The sequence below is a fragment of the Chlorocebus sabaeus genome, chromosome 29 (assembly GCF_047675955.1).
Source record: "Chlorocebus sabaeus isolate Y175 chromosome 29, mChlSab1.0.hap1, whole genome shotgun sequence".
NCBI classification, from domain to species: domain Eukaryota; kingdom Metazoa; phylum Chordata; class Mammalia; order Primates; family Cercopithecidae; genus Chlorocebus; species Chlorocebus sabaeus.
In genome coordinates, this window is record NC_132932.1 from 17,164,535 (window position 1) to 17,178,822 (window position 14,288).

General features: G+C 48.8%; 1 protein-coding gene across 2 annotated transcripts; it reads left to right on the forward strand.

Annotated features, from left to right (window-relative positions):
• Nucleotides 1-454: 454 nt before the first annotated feature.
• RLBP1 (retinaldehyde binding protein 1) lies at nt 455-12,552 on the forward strand. 2 transcript variants are annotated; one of them, XM_007990345.3, is made up of 9 exons: nt 455-825; nt 2,540-2,662; nt 3,319-3,430; nt 3,694-3,822; nt 5,041-5,245; nt 7,117-7,295; nt 10,523-10,681; nt 11,615-11,725; nt 11,983-12,552. In XM_007990345.3, the coding sequence occupies exons 3-9, from the start codon at nt 3,419-3,421 to the stop codon at nt 12,139-12,141; spliced, it is 954 nt and encodes a 317-aa protein (XP_007988536.1). In that variant the 5' UTR covers nt 455-825; nt 2,540-2,662; nt 3,319-3,418; the 3' UTR covers nt 12,142-12,552. The 2 variants fall into 2 exon arrangements, with proteins under 2 accessions (XP_007988536.1, XP_007988538.1); XM_007990347.3 differs by having other exon boundaries at nt 2,540-2,603.
• Nucleotides 12,553-14,288: the final 1,736 nt, after the last annotated feature.

A 14,288-nucleotide genomic window follows, 5' to 3' on the forward strand; every position in this document is an offset into this window, starting at 1 on the left:
GAGGACTTATTAAGTGTCAGGCAGCTAAACCCCTGAAATAAGCACTTTACTGCCATTTCATCCACACTAAAGTCATGAGCCTGGTCCTCTAGTTTTCTCCACTTCTTAGAGGAGGAGACTGAGCCACTGAGTTCTGAAGTCACGTCTTATGGCCAGAAGATGCTCCAGCGAGGCTTTATAAGTGGGCAGTCTGGTTCCGAGGCATGCCATTCGCTGCACCACACTGCCCAGAAGGAGGCTCAGCCTGTCTTGTCCTCTCCCTGCTTGGCCTTAACCAGCCACATTTCCCAACTGATCCCACTCACTGCAGAGGTGAAAACTACTATGCCAGGTCCTGCTGACTGGGAGAGGGGTGGGCAATAGGCCTGGATTTGCTGGAGCTTCCACTGTAGATGTAATCACATGTACAATTTCCCTTCACCTCTTGTTACCCTGGTTGCTCTCTCAGCAACCCCACCCTGGGATCTTGAGGAGAAAGAGGGCAGGGAAAAGAGGGAATGGGACTGGCCCAGATCCCAGCCCCACGACCGGGCTTCCACATGGCTGAGCAGGAACTCCAGAGCAGCAGCACACAAAAGAGGGCTTTGATGCGCCTCCAGCCAGGCCCAGGCCTCTCCCCTCTCCCATCTCTCTCCGGGTCTTCCTTTGCCCCACTCTGGGCCTCCTGTGAGCCCGATTTAACGGAAACTGTGGGCGGTGAGAAGTTCCTCATGACACACTAATCCCAACCTGCTGACTGGACCACGCCTCCAGCAGAGGCAACCTCTAGAGCTCCAGGACATTCAGGTACCAGGTGGCCCCAAGGAGGAGCTGCCGACCTGGCAGGTAAGTCAATACCTGGGGCCTGCCTGGGCCAGGGAGCCCAGGACTGGGGTGAGGACTCAGGGGAGTAGGGAGACCACATCCCAAGCTGCCTGTAAAACTGAAACCACCTGGCCATTCTTCAGGTTGAGCCAGACCAATTTGATGGCAGATTTAGCAAATAAAAATACGGGACACCCAGTTAAATGTGAATTTCAGATGAACAGCAAATACATTTTTAGTATTAAAAAAGTTCACATGTAGGCCAGGTGCAGTGGCTCAGGCCTGTAATCCCAGCACTTTGGGAGGCCAAGGCAGGCAGAACACCTGAGATCAGGAGTTCAAGACCAGCCTGGCCAACATGGAGAAACCCTGTCTCTACTAAAAATACAAAAAATTAGCTAGGCATGGTGGCAGGCACCTGTAGTTCCAGCTACTCAGGAGGCTAAGGCAGGAGAATCGCTTGAACCTGGGAGGCAGAGGTTGCAGTGAGCTGAGATCGCACCATTGCATTCCAGCCTGGGCAACAAGAGCGAAACTCTATCTCAGAAAAACAAACAAACAAACAAACAACAACAACAAAAAGTTCACATTTAACTGGGCATTCTGTATTTTCATTGGCAACCTGAGATGGCAGGGAACAGCATTGGCATGGTGCGAGAGATAGGCATTTTTTCATTGTGTACAGCTTGTAAATCAGTATTTTTAAAACTCAAAGTTAACAGCTTGGGCATATTTAGAAAAGAGTTCCTGGACGGACTTGAACCCTGTATTCCTAAGATCTCGGATCTCGTTCTGATGGTCTGCACAACTGGCTGGGGGTGTCCAGTCACTGTCCCTTTTGTCTGGGCTCCCCAGGGCAGTTCTGTCAGCCTCTCCATTTCCATTCCTGTTCCAGCAAAACCCAACTGATAGCACAGCAGCATTTCAGTCTGTCTATCTCTGTGCCCACCTATCTGGACATCTACCAGCCAGAAAGATGGCTTAGATTTGGTTCCTGTGGGTGGATTATGGCCCCCAGAACTTCCCTGTGCTTGCTGGGGCTGTGGAGTGGAAGGAGCAGGAAATGGGGGACCCTCAGATACTCTCTGGGGGTCCTCCAAGTCTCTTTGTGCAAGTTAGGGTAATGATCAATATGTAGCTAAGAAGGAGAAGGGGAACTATGTTTTGGAACAGGACACTGTGCCAGGAGCATTGCAGAAATTATATGGTTTTCATGACAGTTCTTTTTGGTAGGTACTGTTATTATCCTCAGTTTGCAGATGAGGAAACTGAGACCCAGAAAGGTTAAATAACTTGCTAGAGTCACACGAGTTGTAACTGACAAAGCCTGATTCAAACCCAGGTCTCCCGAACCTTTAAGGTTTCTATGATGCCAGCTCTCCTAGGGAGTTTGCCTGCAGATGTCTTGGCTCTAGGTGTCAAAAAAAGACTTGGTGTCAGGCAGGCATAGGTTCAAGTCCCAGCTCTGTCACTTACCAATTGTGACTAGCTGATTGAACTGACCATGGAACCTGGTCACAGGTAGGAGCAGGATGGTGAAAGGTTCCTGAAGGCACTTAGGCAGGACATTTAGGCAGGAGAGAAAACCTGGAAACAGAAGAGCTGTCTCCAAAAATACCCACTGGGGAAGCAGGTTGTCATGTGGGCCATGAATGGGATCTGTTCTGGTAACCAAGCATTACTTATGTGTCCATTATTTAACTACATCTCATAACCCTTCCATCCTACCTTACAGGGAACAACCAAGACTGAGGTTAAATCACACAGCCTGCAAGTGGAAGAGAAGAACTTGAACCCAGGTCCGACTTTTGCACCACAGCAGGCTGCCTCTTGGTGCTGACAGGAAGTCACAACTTGGGTCTGAGTCCTGATCCCTGGCTATTTTTTGGCTGTGTTACCTTGGACAAGTCACTTATTCCCCTCCTCTGTTTCCTCCTATGTAAAATGGGAATAATAATGCTGACCCTGGGTCTGAGAGAGTGGATTTGAAAGTACTTAGTGCATCACAAAGCACAGAACACACTTCCAGTTTCATGGTTACGTACTTACGTAACTGGTCATCACCCATCTTGAGAACGAATGCATTGGGGAAAGGGCCATCCACTAGGCTGTGAAGTTTCTGAGGGACCCCTTTGGGCTGGAGAAGGATGGCCACAGGAGAGAGGAGAGATTGCCTTATCCTGCAGTGATCGTGTCATTGAGAATAGAGCCAGACTTTTTTTTCCTGGCAGGGCCAACTTGTGACATCTGAGGACTAAGCTATTTGTGTCTGTGCCTTGTCCAAACAGTGTTTCCCAAAGTGTAGCCCAAGAGCCATCTCCTTCAGAGCCACCAGGAAGTGTTTTAAATTGCAGGTTCCTAGGTCCCAGCCTGCACCTTCAGAGTCAGAATCATGGAAGTTGGGGCCCAGACACCTGCATTTCTAACAAATGCCTTGGGTGATTCTGATGCAATTGAAAGTTTGAGATCCACTATTCTGAGACAATAACAAAATGGTTTTTCTAACCCCTGCAGCCCTGACTTCCTATCCTAGGGAAGGGGCTGACTGGAGAGGCCAGGACAGAGAAAGCGGATCCCTTATTTTTCCAAGGACTCTGTGTCTTCCAGAGGCAATATGTCAGAAGGGGTAAGTACCGTGTCCTCCAGGGCTCCCCTCCACCCACCTTCCCTCTCTTCCCTCTCCCTCCCTCCTCACTTCTCTATCTTCTGCTCTGCCCAGGAATATAGGCACACACTCCTATAACCTCTGTGTGGGTCCTGACCCCCACAAAAGGAGAAGGCTTAACAATGACCTTGGGGAAAAAAAATTAAATGTCTGAACAGGCCCATTCCCATGGCTGGCTCAGGCTGATGGGGTTGGCTGTTCCTGTTTTTCCTTTCTTTGCCCAGGTGGGCACGTTCCGCATGGTACCTGAAGAGGAACAGGAGCTCCGTGCCCAACTGGAGCAGCTCACAACCAAGGACCATGGACCTGTCTTTGGCCCGTGCAGCCAGCTGCCCCGCCACACCTTGCAGAAGGTGAGGTGGCTGACAGTGCGGGGAGGAGCAGCCTAGGGAGGCACCATGAGGGGAACATGACTGCATTCTCTGTTCTGTGAAAGGGTCTAGCCCTGGCACTCCAGATCATCCTGGACCTGATAGACTGGCCTGTTCTAGGGTCCTTCCTGGTGGTCACGGCTATGGCAGCCACTGGGTTGACCAGATACCCAGCCAGGCCAGCCCAACCCAAGACTACAGCCCAGAACCTTGGAACTAGGGCCCTCTAAAGTAGACTCAATATGAGGAGCATTGGTTTGGAAATGGCCCCGGGGAGCAAGCATCCAAATGCTGCCCCTGCTAGACAGGCAAGAGACGTGAGTTCCAGAACCAGACCTACTTTCAGCTTGCTGTGTGACCTTGAGCAGATTGCTTTCCATCTCTGGGTCTTGCCCTCTGTACCTGTGAAAGACGGTTGGTGGACTAGCTCAGAGATGGCCAGACTGTGCTCTGTGGAGGCTGACAGAGCTGTCTTAGGGCTGCTGGGGAGGATGAGAAGTGGCTGAACTGAGCCTGGGCTCCCAGCTTCCATCTCTGCTTCCTTGGGCATCTCAAGGGAAAGGTGCTATTAGCTCCTTCACACTTTACTCCCCCTCCTTTCCCTTCCCTCCTCATGCTGTCCAAGGAGCACGGAGGAGTTCTCCTGACCCAGCAGAGGGGAGGAATGTGAGGCTCTGGGCAGGAGGCAAGCTGCCATCTGCTGGAGAGCTGTGTTTTTGAAAAAATCAGAATGGAGCCTGGGAGGCAGCAGAGTGAAGTGATGAAAAGAGGAGTCCCAGCTCCACTCCTTTCTCTCTGGGTGACCTTGAGCTCACCTTTATGAGCCTCAGTCTGCTCATCTGAGAGATGGGGATAAGAACGCCAACCATGATGGTCTGTGGCAGACTGAAAAACACAATGCATTTAAGGGACTTAGGTTGCTAGGCAAAGGCTCAGTGAGTGTAGGCAGTCATTTTTAGAAACATTTAGACTGTTGGCCATATTCTGCAAATATCCAGGATGAACAGTTTGACCAAATTCTCTCCACACACAACAATCTCAGGTGTTGCCAGTACAGATGCTGCCCCTGGGGCAGAAGAGCAAGGGCTGCGGCTGCAGACCTCTGGGCCCCCTCAGCTTTGGCAGGAGACTCATCACCTGTGTGTCCTACCCCTCACCCGCACCTGAGTCTAACTTCATGCACACCCCACCCTGTTCCAGGCCAAGGATGAGCTGAATGAGAGAGAGGAGACCCGGGAGGAGGCAGTGCGAGAGCTGCAGGAGATGGTGCAGGCGCAGGCGGCCTCGGGGGAGGAGCTGGCCGTGGCCGTGGCGGAGAGGGTGCAAGAGAAGGACAGTGGCTTCTTCCTGCGCTTCATCCGCGCGCGAAAGTTCAACGTGGGCCGTGCCTATGAGCTGCTCAGAGGTGAGGCCCGCGCTGAAGGGACGGCCCTGAGAGGACGGGAGGCCATGAGGATGGTATCCACTCTCACCTAGGCACTGAAGAGGCCCGCTTCCATACTGTGGGCAAGTCTGTTTCTCTGAGCCTCCATATCCTTACTTGTAAAGTGGGTCAGCTCTGACAACGAACGAATGAATGAATGAATGAAATGTGTCAGGAGCAGATTCCTAGAGGTCAGAGTCCTCCCAACTCTCTCTCAGTCTTGGGATTCAATGAGTAAAATTTGGGTACCCCATTTGGTTGACGAGGGGAGGAGTTTCCCCTCCAGAACCCCACCATGAGAACCTAAGCTTTGGCTCTGGAATGCTGCAGGAAGGTGGTTAGTGCCTCGCTAAAGGCAGTTACCTAAGCCCCATGTGCAGTGGAACTGAAGATGGTGTCAGACCTGGGAATGAGCCCCGGGGACAGAACTGCCCTGGCACTGCTGGCTGGATGAAGACAGGATGCCTCAAGAAATCATCGGCGGGGTGCGGTGGCTCACACCTGTAATCCCAACCCTTTGGGAGGCCGAGGCGGGCAGATCATCTGAGGTCGGGAGTTAGAGACCAGCCTGACCAACATGGAGAAACTCCACCTCTACTAAAAATACAAAACTAGCCAGGCGTGGTGGTGCATGCCTGTAACCTCAGCTACTTGGGAGGCTGAGGCAGGAGAATCACTTGAATCTGGGAGGCGGAGCTTGCGGTGAGCTGAGATCGTGCCTTTGCACTCCAGCCTGGGCAACAAGAGCAAAACTCCATCTCAAAAAAAAAAAAAAGGGGGGGGGATCCCTCAGGAAATCAAATCTTGGGCACTGGTGGAGGGAAATGGGGTCTGAGGGGACCCTCTGCAGGCTAATGATTTTCCTTTTCTTACTTCTTCCTTCTCCAAATGGTAATTCAGGGCCATGCTGTGCCAAGAACTGTTTTAGGCCAAGGGATGCAGTGGAGACAAAACAGACAAGAGTTCCCTGCCCTGGTGGGACTTATATTCTAATGGTGGAAACGATATATCCAATAAATAAAGTAAAATTATATAGGGTTAAATAATGGTAAGGAATAAGGAAAGAAATTAAGGAGGTGGATATAAAGTCTTGAGGGGTTGAAGTTTTATCTAAAGTGGCCAAGGAAGTCCCAGTGCAAAGGGAATTTTTGAAGAAAAACCCAAAGGAAATGAGATATCTGTGGGGAAGAGCAGCCGGGGCAGAGGGAACAGCAAAGACAAAGGCCAGGGGGTGGGAGGTGCCCGGAGTGTTCCAGAGCAGTAAGTGGATGTGGCAGTCTCTCGGCAGATGTGCCCAGCTCCTCTAGGGGCTCAAGTTTGGTGGTGCAGGCCACAGATGTGGGGAACTGCTCAGGATGGGTAAGGATGGAGTTTGTGGACTGTAGAGGAGATGCTGGAATCAGGAAGGGCTCTGTGTCCTGCTTGGGGTTTGGATTCTCCTTGGGATCTTCTCCCCAGCCCTGTGCACACCTCACCACTCAGCTTATCCTGTGCCCTGTGCCTTGTCCCCATGGGGAAGAAAATAACAAGTAATGCTTATCCTCATATTTAGGACTACGCCTCATGTTTGCACAAGCTTATGATGATGTTTACACCTTGAATCATTTGATTGCCACAACAATTTGGTGAGATAGGCCACTATCTGGACTATCTAGAATAGATAGGCCAATATCGAGATCCCATTTTTTGGAGAGGCAACATGGGGCTCAGATAGATTGAGTAGCCAGCTTGGTCACACATAGGACATATGTGGAAGAGCCAGGCAGGAGGCCAGGTCTCTGAGTCCCACTAGGTGGGATGGGGTAGGGATGGGATGGCTCCCTGAGGGGTTTCCTCTGCTCTCCTTCCTCCAGGTTATGTGAATTTCCGGCTGCAGTACCCTGAGCTCTTTGACAGCCTGTCCCCAGAGGCTGTCCGCTGTACCATTGAAGCTGGCTACCCTGGTGTCCTCTCTAGTCGGGACAAGTATGGCCGAGTGGTCATGCTCTTCAACATTGAGAACTGGCAAAGTCAAGAAATCACCTTCGATGAGGTTAGTGGGGGCTTGCCTGGCTCCCACCCCATGGATTGGGTTCCCTCCCTCAACCCTGGCCTCTACTGAGCCCTCATTTCTGGTTCCCCAGGAGGCAAGGTCTGTAGAGGGGGAAAGGTGGGCAGCCACCTGCTACCAAGCCCTTTCCAGGCAGGGAGAGAAGTCCTAGGATGTGCCAGGGCAGCTGGAAAACCCAGCAGCTTTGCAGGTGGGGCTTGATGGTCAATAATACACGGCTCTTCCTGGGTATCCCAGCCAAGTGCCAAGTGGGGGTAACAGCTCTGTGCCACGAGCTGGGGGCTGCCCTGCCAAATGCTAAAAGCTGATAGCAACAGAGAGAACAAGGATTAGTGGACTATAGGCTGGAAGAGATTCTGGAAAGCACAGGTTCCAGTCTATTTAGGAGCCCGAGTTCTTTGTGCTTATATATGTACACGATTTGGTTGTCTGAGCCGTTAAGGGGGCTGCCCCAAGTTGGGGAATTAGGGTTTGTCTTGGGAGAGCTTTGGCATGTGCCAAAATATGCCTTTAATTTAAAAAAAACCTGCTACAAACTTATTTTATTTTATTTATTTTTGAGATGGAGTCTCGCTGTAGTCACCCAGAATGGAGTGCAGTGGCATGATCTTAGCTCACTGCAACCTCCGCCTCCTGGGTTCAAGCGATTCTCACGCCTCAGCCTTCCAAGCAGCTGGGATTACAGGCGCACGCCACCATGCCCCGCTAATGTTTGTATTTTCAGTAGAGACGTGGTTTCACCATGTTGGCTAGGCTGGTCTCGAACTCCTGAGCTCAAGCGATCTGCCCACCTCGGCCTCCCAAAGTACTGGGATTACAGGCATGAGACACTGCACCCAACCCAAACTAATTTTAGATAATGCTATCTAGTTGTGCCAACACAATTTATTAAAAAGTCCATCTTTTTTCAATGACTTGAAATGCCATCTTTATCATATTTTATATTTTCATATGTACTTGGTCTCTTTCTGGACTTTCTATTCTGTTCCATTGGCCTCTTTATCTATTCATACTCCATTATCATACTGTTTTGATGATAGGGATTTTGTGGCATGTTCGATCTGTTAGGGCTAGTTTTGTCCTTACTGCTCTGCTTTTTGGGGGGCTTTTCTAGCTACTTCTACATGTTCATTTTCCCCTATGATCTATGATTTAGAATTAATTTGTCTAGCTTTAGGAGAAATATTAGGAGTATGTTTTTGGGGATAATATTAAACGTAAATAACAAGCTTGGGGAGAACTGGCTTCTTTCAGAATGTCACATTCTTGGCCAGTTGTCCTATCTACAAATGTGAGATGCCTTCTGTTTTATTCAAGTCAACGTTCGAGTTTTCAGGAGTGTTTTAAAAGTTTCTTCATAAGCTATGATTGTGCCATTGCACTTCAGCTGGGGGGACAGAGAGAGACTCTGTTTCTGAAAAATGAAAAGTTTTTAAAATTTTTTCCTCACAATGTCCTGCACAGTTCTCATTAAATTTGTCTTAGGTATTAATTTTGTTGTCATTGTTAAAAATGGGGCTCCTTCTTCCATTGTATCTTCTAGTTGGTTACTGTTTGTATATATGAAGGTTATTGTTTTTGTTTTTTAATTGTATATCCCCCTATTTTACTGAACTCTTTTAAAATTCATGTTAGTTTTATAATGGATTCTCTGGGGTTTTCTAAGTATACTATAATACTATCTGTAAGTAGAGGAGATAGTTTTTCTTTTCCCTTTCCACCTCTCATGCCCCTGATTTTTTTTTTTTTTCCCCAAACAAATTGATTGCATTGGTTAGTACGTTCAACATAGAATTAAATGGTGGCAGAGATGGTGAAATCCTTATCTAATTCCTGATCTTAGTAAGGATGCCTGTAGTGTTTTCCCATTAAATAAGACACAGGCTGTAGAGCTGAAGCGCACACCTGCGTATCTGTGTGTATTACGGAAGAGACTTAAATATATATTTTTTCTTATTACATAAGTGATATCTACTCATTTTAGAAAATACAAAAAATTGGCTGGGCGCAGTGGCTCACGCCTGTAATCCCAGCACTTTGGGAGGCTGAGGCAGGTGGATTACCTGAGGTTAGGAGTTTGAGACCAGCCTGGCCCACATGGTGAAACCCTGCCTCTACTAAAAATATAAAAATTAGCCGGGCGTGGTGACAGGCACTTGTAATCCCAGCTACTCAGGAGACTGAGGCAGGGGAATCGTTTGAACCCATGAGGCGGAGGTTGCAGTGAGCCAGGATGGCACCACTGCACTCCAGCCTGGGCAACACAGCAAGACTCCACCTCAAAAAAAAAATTACAAACAAATTTAAAATCATTTGCAATTCTACTACCCAGAGAGCTCTACTATTGACATCCTTTCAATCTTTTATACGTGTATGCACACACATACACACACACATGCACACACATTTTTCTTTTTTTTGAAACAGTTTTTTTTTTTTTTATTTTTTTTAAAATTTATTTATTATTATTGTACTTTAAGTTGTAGGGTACATGTGCATAACGTGCAGGTTTGTTACATATGTATACTTGTGCCATGTTGGTGTGCTGCACCCATATTTGAAACAGTTTTGACACAGGTTGGAGTGCAGTGGCGTGATCTCGGCTCACTGCAACCTCTGCCTCCCAAGTTCAAGTGATTCTCCTGCCTCAGCCTCCCAAAGTAGCTGGGATTACAGGTGCCTGCCACCATACTCAGCTAATTTAGGGTTTCACCATGTTGGCCAGGCTGGTCTTGAATTCTTGACCTCAGATGATCCACCCGCCTCAGCCTCCCAAAGTGCTAGGATTACAGACGTGAGCCACCATGCCCAGCTCACACATTTTTCTTATAATAATGGTATTATATTCTACAATAATATATCATGCACATTTTCCTGTATTATTAGTCTTCTATATTGTTTTTAATTATTCCAGAGCATTCCATGGCATAAATGTACCATAATTTCACCAGTTCCCATTGTTGGACGTTTAGGTTGTCTCCAATGTTCACACTATTGTAAGAGTACTGGGATAAACCTTCTGGCCTCTAACCATGGATGTGACATTCAAGCTTATTTTCTTGGTATACATTCGCAGAAGTGGAATGTCCGAGATCAAAGCCTGCAGCAATGAAGAATGAAGAATGTACCAATTAGCTCTCCCCTTAGGACCTCAAGCCTTAATTGTTGTTGCGGGTTAGGTCTTACAGCCCGTTCTCTCTGTGCCCAAGATCTTGCAGGCATATTGCTTCATCCTGGAGAAGCTGCTGGAGAATGAGGAAACTCAAATTAATGGATTCTGCATCATTGAGAACTTCAAGGGCTTTACCATGCAGCAGGCTGCTAGTCTCCGCACTTCAGATCTCAGGAAGATGGTGGACATGCTCCAGGTGAGGCTTAGAGCGCTATACCCCAGGAGCCTCCCACAGCTGGGGAGGCTGAGAGGCTGGGCCTCCTTTCATGGTGCTTGCAGGGACCTGAGAATTTGGACCACCTCATGCCATAAAGAGCAGTGACAGTCACAGTCCCAACCAGAAGCACTTACATACTGATGGACAGTTTGCCAAGTATTCACTTTCATTTTTCCACTGACTCCTTGAGAGCATTCTTTCCTTCCTTCCCTGCTCCATTTTTCAAACCTGGAAACGAAGGCTCAGAGATTTAAGTGACATCTCAAGGTCACACAGCAATCAAGTGGCAGAGGCCAGACGTGAACCTGCATCTTCTGACCTGTAATCCCATGTTGTCTGTCCACATATGTCGCACTGCCTCTCTTTGAATGTGGCTTCACCCCGAGATAGGGATATCACCAGCCCTCTGATGATTCACTCCTATATATGTTGACGTGTCAGGAGTCCTTTCTGAGAGCCATCTTGGATCTGCTCTGCGTATTTGGGAAAGGAGGGGTGGGAGGTGGAGGTCGTGGGAGGGGCTGATGGACAATGAGGGATGATAAGAGGGTTCCTGTGGTTTGTAATAGTTTGCAGCCCCTTCGGCAGGCAAGTGGGTTTGAAAAAACTCACCAAAAGGCCAAGAAAGGCTACTTTCATTTCTTGACCTAATTCCTGGTTTTATTTGCATCAGCAGGGAGAGGGTTGGGTCGTATGAATCTTGGGGCTTCCTCCCTGCAGTCTGGGCCACAGTAAAGCCAGGGATCCCTAGTTGCTGGCCTGGAAATAGGACCTCCAGTGGGCCCTTCTCCAGGGCAGCCCTGTGATGTTGGACAAGTCTGTTCTATGCCATGAGGAGAGGCAGCAGGGATGGGTGGGAGCCTCAGAGGTCATCAGGGCCATGGGGAATGGGATGTCTCTCTGTCACTGCAGGATTCCTTCCCAGCCCGGTTCAAAGCCATCCACTTCATCCACCAGCCATGGTACTTCACCACGACCTACAATGTGGTCAAGCCCTTCTTGAAGAGCAAGCTGCTTGAGAGGGTGAGTACGTGGGCCGCCCAGACAATGAGACAAGAGGGCCGAGGGTGGGGCCCCATCTGAGCCCTCCTCACACTCTACCATGGTCCTGAGCTACGTGGATCCCACTGACACCCAATATGGAGACCTGCGGAGAGGGGTGTCGCCAGGCAAAGATTGCACACGATGGGGCTTTGTCCTCCTGCCCCTTTCCTTCCTCAACCCTCATCCTTAGGGCACCTTCTCCTGCTCAGCTCTCTCTCTCCCTTGCTTCCCTGCAGGTCTTTGTCCACGGGGAGGACCTCTCTGGTTTCTACCAGGAGATTGATGAGAACATCCTGCCCTCTGACTTTGGGGGCACGCTGCCCAAGTATGATGGCAAAGCTGTTGCTGAGCAGCTCTTTGGCCCCCGGGCCCAAGCTGAGAACACAGCCTTCTGAAAACATCTCCCGCCAGCTGAACTGTAGTTAGAATGCCTGGGCCTCTCCTCAACTGTCCTGGACCCAAGGCTAGGAAAGGGCTGCTTGAGATGACTGTGGTCCCCCCTTAGACTCCCTAAGCCTGAGTGACCTCAGATGTCACCCTGTTCTCAAGGTGGGGGATGAGGAATAAAGGAGGGGGAATTCCTTTGAACAAGAAGAACTGGGGGTAGTTATATTTCCAGCCGCCCTTGAAGCTTTAAGACAGTGATTTTTGTGTGAGGTTGTATTTCGAAGACTCTAATTCGTTTTCTCAATCATTTCCTTTGTAACAGAGTTTTACGACTTAGAGTCTGTGAAAACAGGCAAGGAGCCTGGGTTAAAATATTCCCCTACTCCTAGCAAAAATGCAATAAAAGAAGATAAAAGAGGGAGGACATATGTTCAAATGATTTGGCACACACAGCAGTCCTGGTGGCCTCTAGGCAGGCTAGGGGTTTTCCACACAGAATTCCAGGGTGGAGGAGGCCTGGAAGTGACTTCACTCAGGGGCGGCCTGCTCCCCTTGGTGAGGTACAGTCTGGCGTGTGTGGGATGGTCAGGAACTCGGACCTTTTTCCAGGGTGGCAGTCACGTTCCCTCCATCTGTCCGGGAGAGGGGGTCTCTCCAACAAACGCTGTCTCCTGCAGTCCCCTTGCCTGGATGGACGGCTCTACTTAGATTCATAGGTGGCATCTTCTCTGAGCTCACTCAGTCCTCAAGTTATAGAGTTAAAGCTCTCTTTTTGTCTTCACTCTCAAGCACTTTACAGTGATGAACTTACACTTTCCAAATCTGCGGGTTTTTTTGGTTTTTTTTTTTTTGAGACAGGGTCTCACTTGTCACCCAGGCTGGAGTGCAGTGGTGCTATCATAGTTCACTGCAACCTCAAACTCCTGGGCTCAGGCAAGCCTCCTGCCTCAGCCTGCTGAGTAGCTGGGACTACAGGCACGTGCCACTGCACCCAACTAATTTTTTACTTTTTTTTTTTTTGTAGAGATAAGGCTCTGGCTGTACTTCCCAGGCTAGTCTTCAGCTCCTGGCTTCAAGCCATCCTTCCACCTCAGCCTCTCAAAGTGCTGGGATTATAGTTGTGAGCCACCATGCCTGGCCCAAATCTGCATATTTTGACAAATACAAATGCTTTCCTTCTATGGAGTTGGCTTTCCTCAAGTGCTTGATGATTTTCGGGTGTGTGCTCATTTCTGTAGGTGAGAATCCCTGTTAGATGCCGTTTGCTGAGCATGCTGTTCCCTCTTGGGGAAGTGCTGGCTTCTTCTGGGCATGCGTCTCCTAAGCACTGACAGATACTTTTTCTAAGATGCTACACTCATTTTCCCACATGAAAGCAGACACTGGCTGGCTAGTGGCAGTAGGTGAGGCCTTGTTGTTCCCACCAAGGTGTCCCAGTCAATTAACCCAAGACTTGTCTGCTCTTGCCTGTAGGGTCACTTCCATTCTTTGTGGGTATGAAGCACCCTAAGTGCTGCACCTACCTTTTGGGGCAGGATATTCCAACCGTTTTCTGGACTATGGATTCAATTCAGTCCTGTCTGCTTTCACACCTTTGGGAATTTCTCTGATCCACTGAGAGTTCTCTTTCTTGCTTTTCAGTGAGGCTGTGTACATGTTCCTGTATATGTCAATGTATATATATGTGTGTGTGGGTATATGCACTTATTCCTTACATACTTTCTTTCACTACTAGGGTTTGTAGTGTATGCTCATTACCCAAGAAACTTCCTTCTTTATAACATTCACAGTCAACAATCCATGGTCATAAAATCCATGAAAATGAAAATGGTATTTACATAGGACTCCTAGGCTGGAGGAGGAATCATAGCAAATTATTATGTGCAGAAGGGTAGGAGATCAACCAGTGAGGATTTTGTCCCAAAAGTTGAGGCTTCCTTTTTGCAAACCAAATCTCACATGGAACCTTGGTATTTAAACCTAAAAAGGGCAGGCATGTGGCTCATGCCTATAATCTCAGCACTTTGCGGGGCTGAGGCAGGAGGATCGCTTGAACTTGGGAGTTTGAGAACAACCTGGGCAACATGGTGAAACCCACCTCTACAAAAAATACACAAATTAGTTGGGCATGGTGGTGCACGCCTGTAGTCCCCAC

What these genes read in the sequence shown, in the direction of transcription:
- RLBP1 (XM_007990345.3), top strand. An exon ending in AAGAAATCACCTTCGATGAG is followed by an intron (nt 7,296 to 10,522) that starts GTTAGTGGGGGC and finishes TCTGTGCCCAAG; the next exon opens with ATCTTGCAGGCATATTGCTT. An exon ending in AGATGGTGGACATGCTCCAG is followed by an intron (nt 10,682 to 11,614) that starts GTGAGGCTTAGA and finishes CTGTCACTGCAG; the next exon opens with GATTCCTTCCCAGCCCGGTT.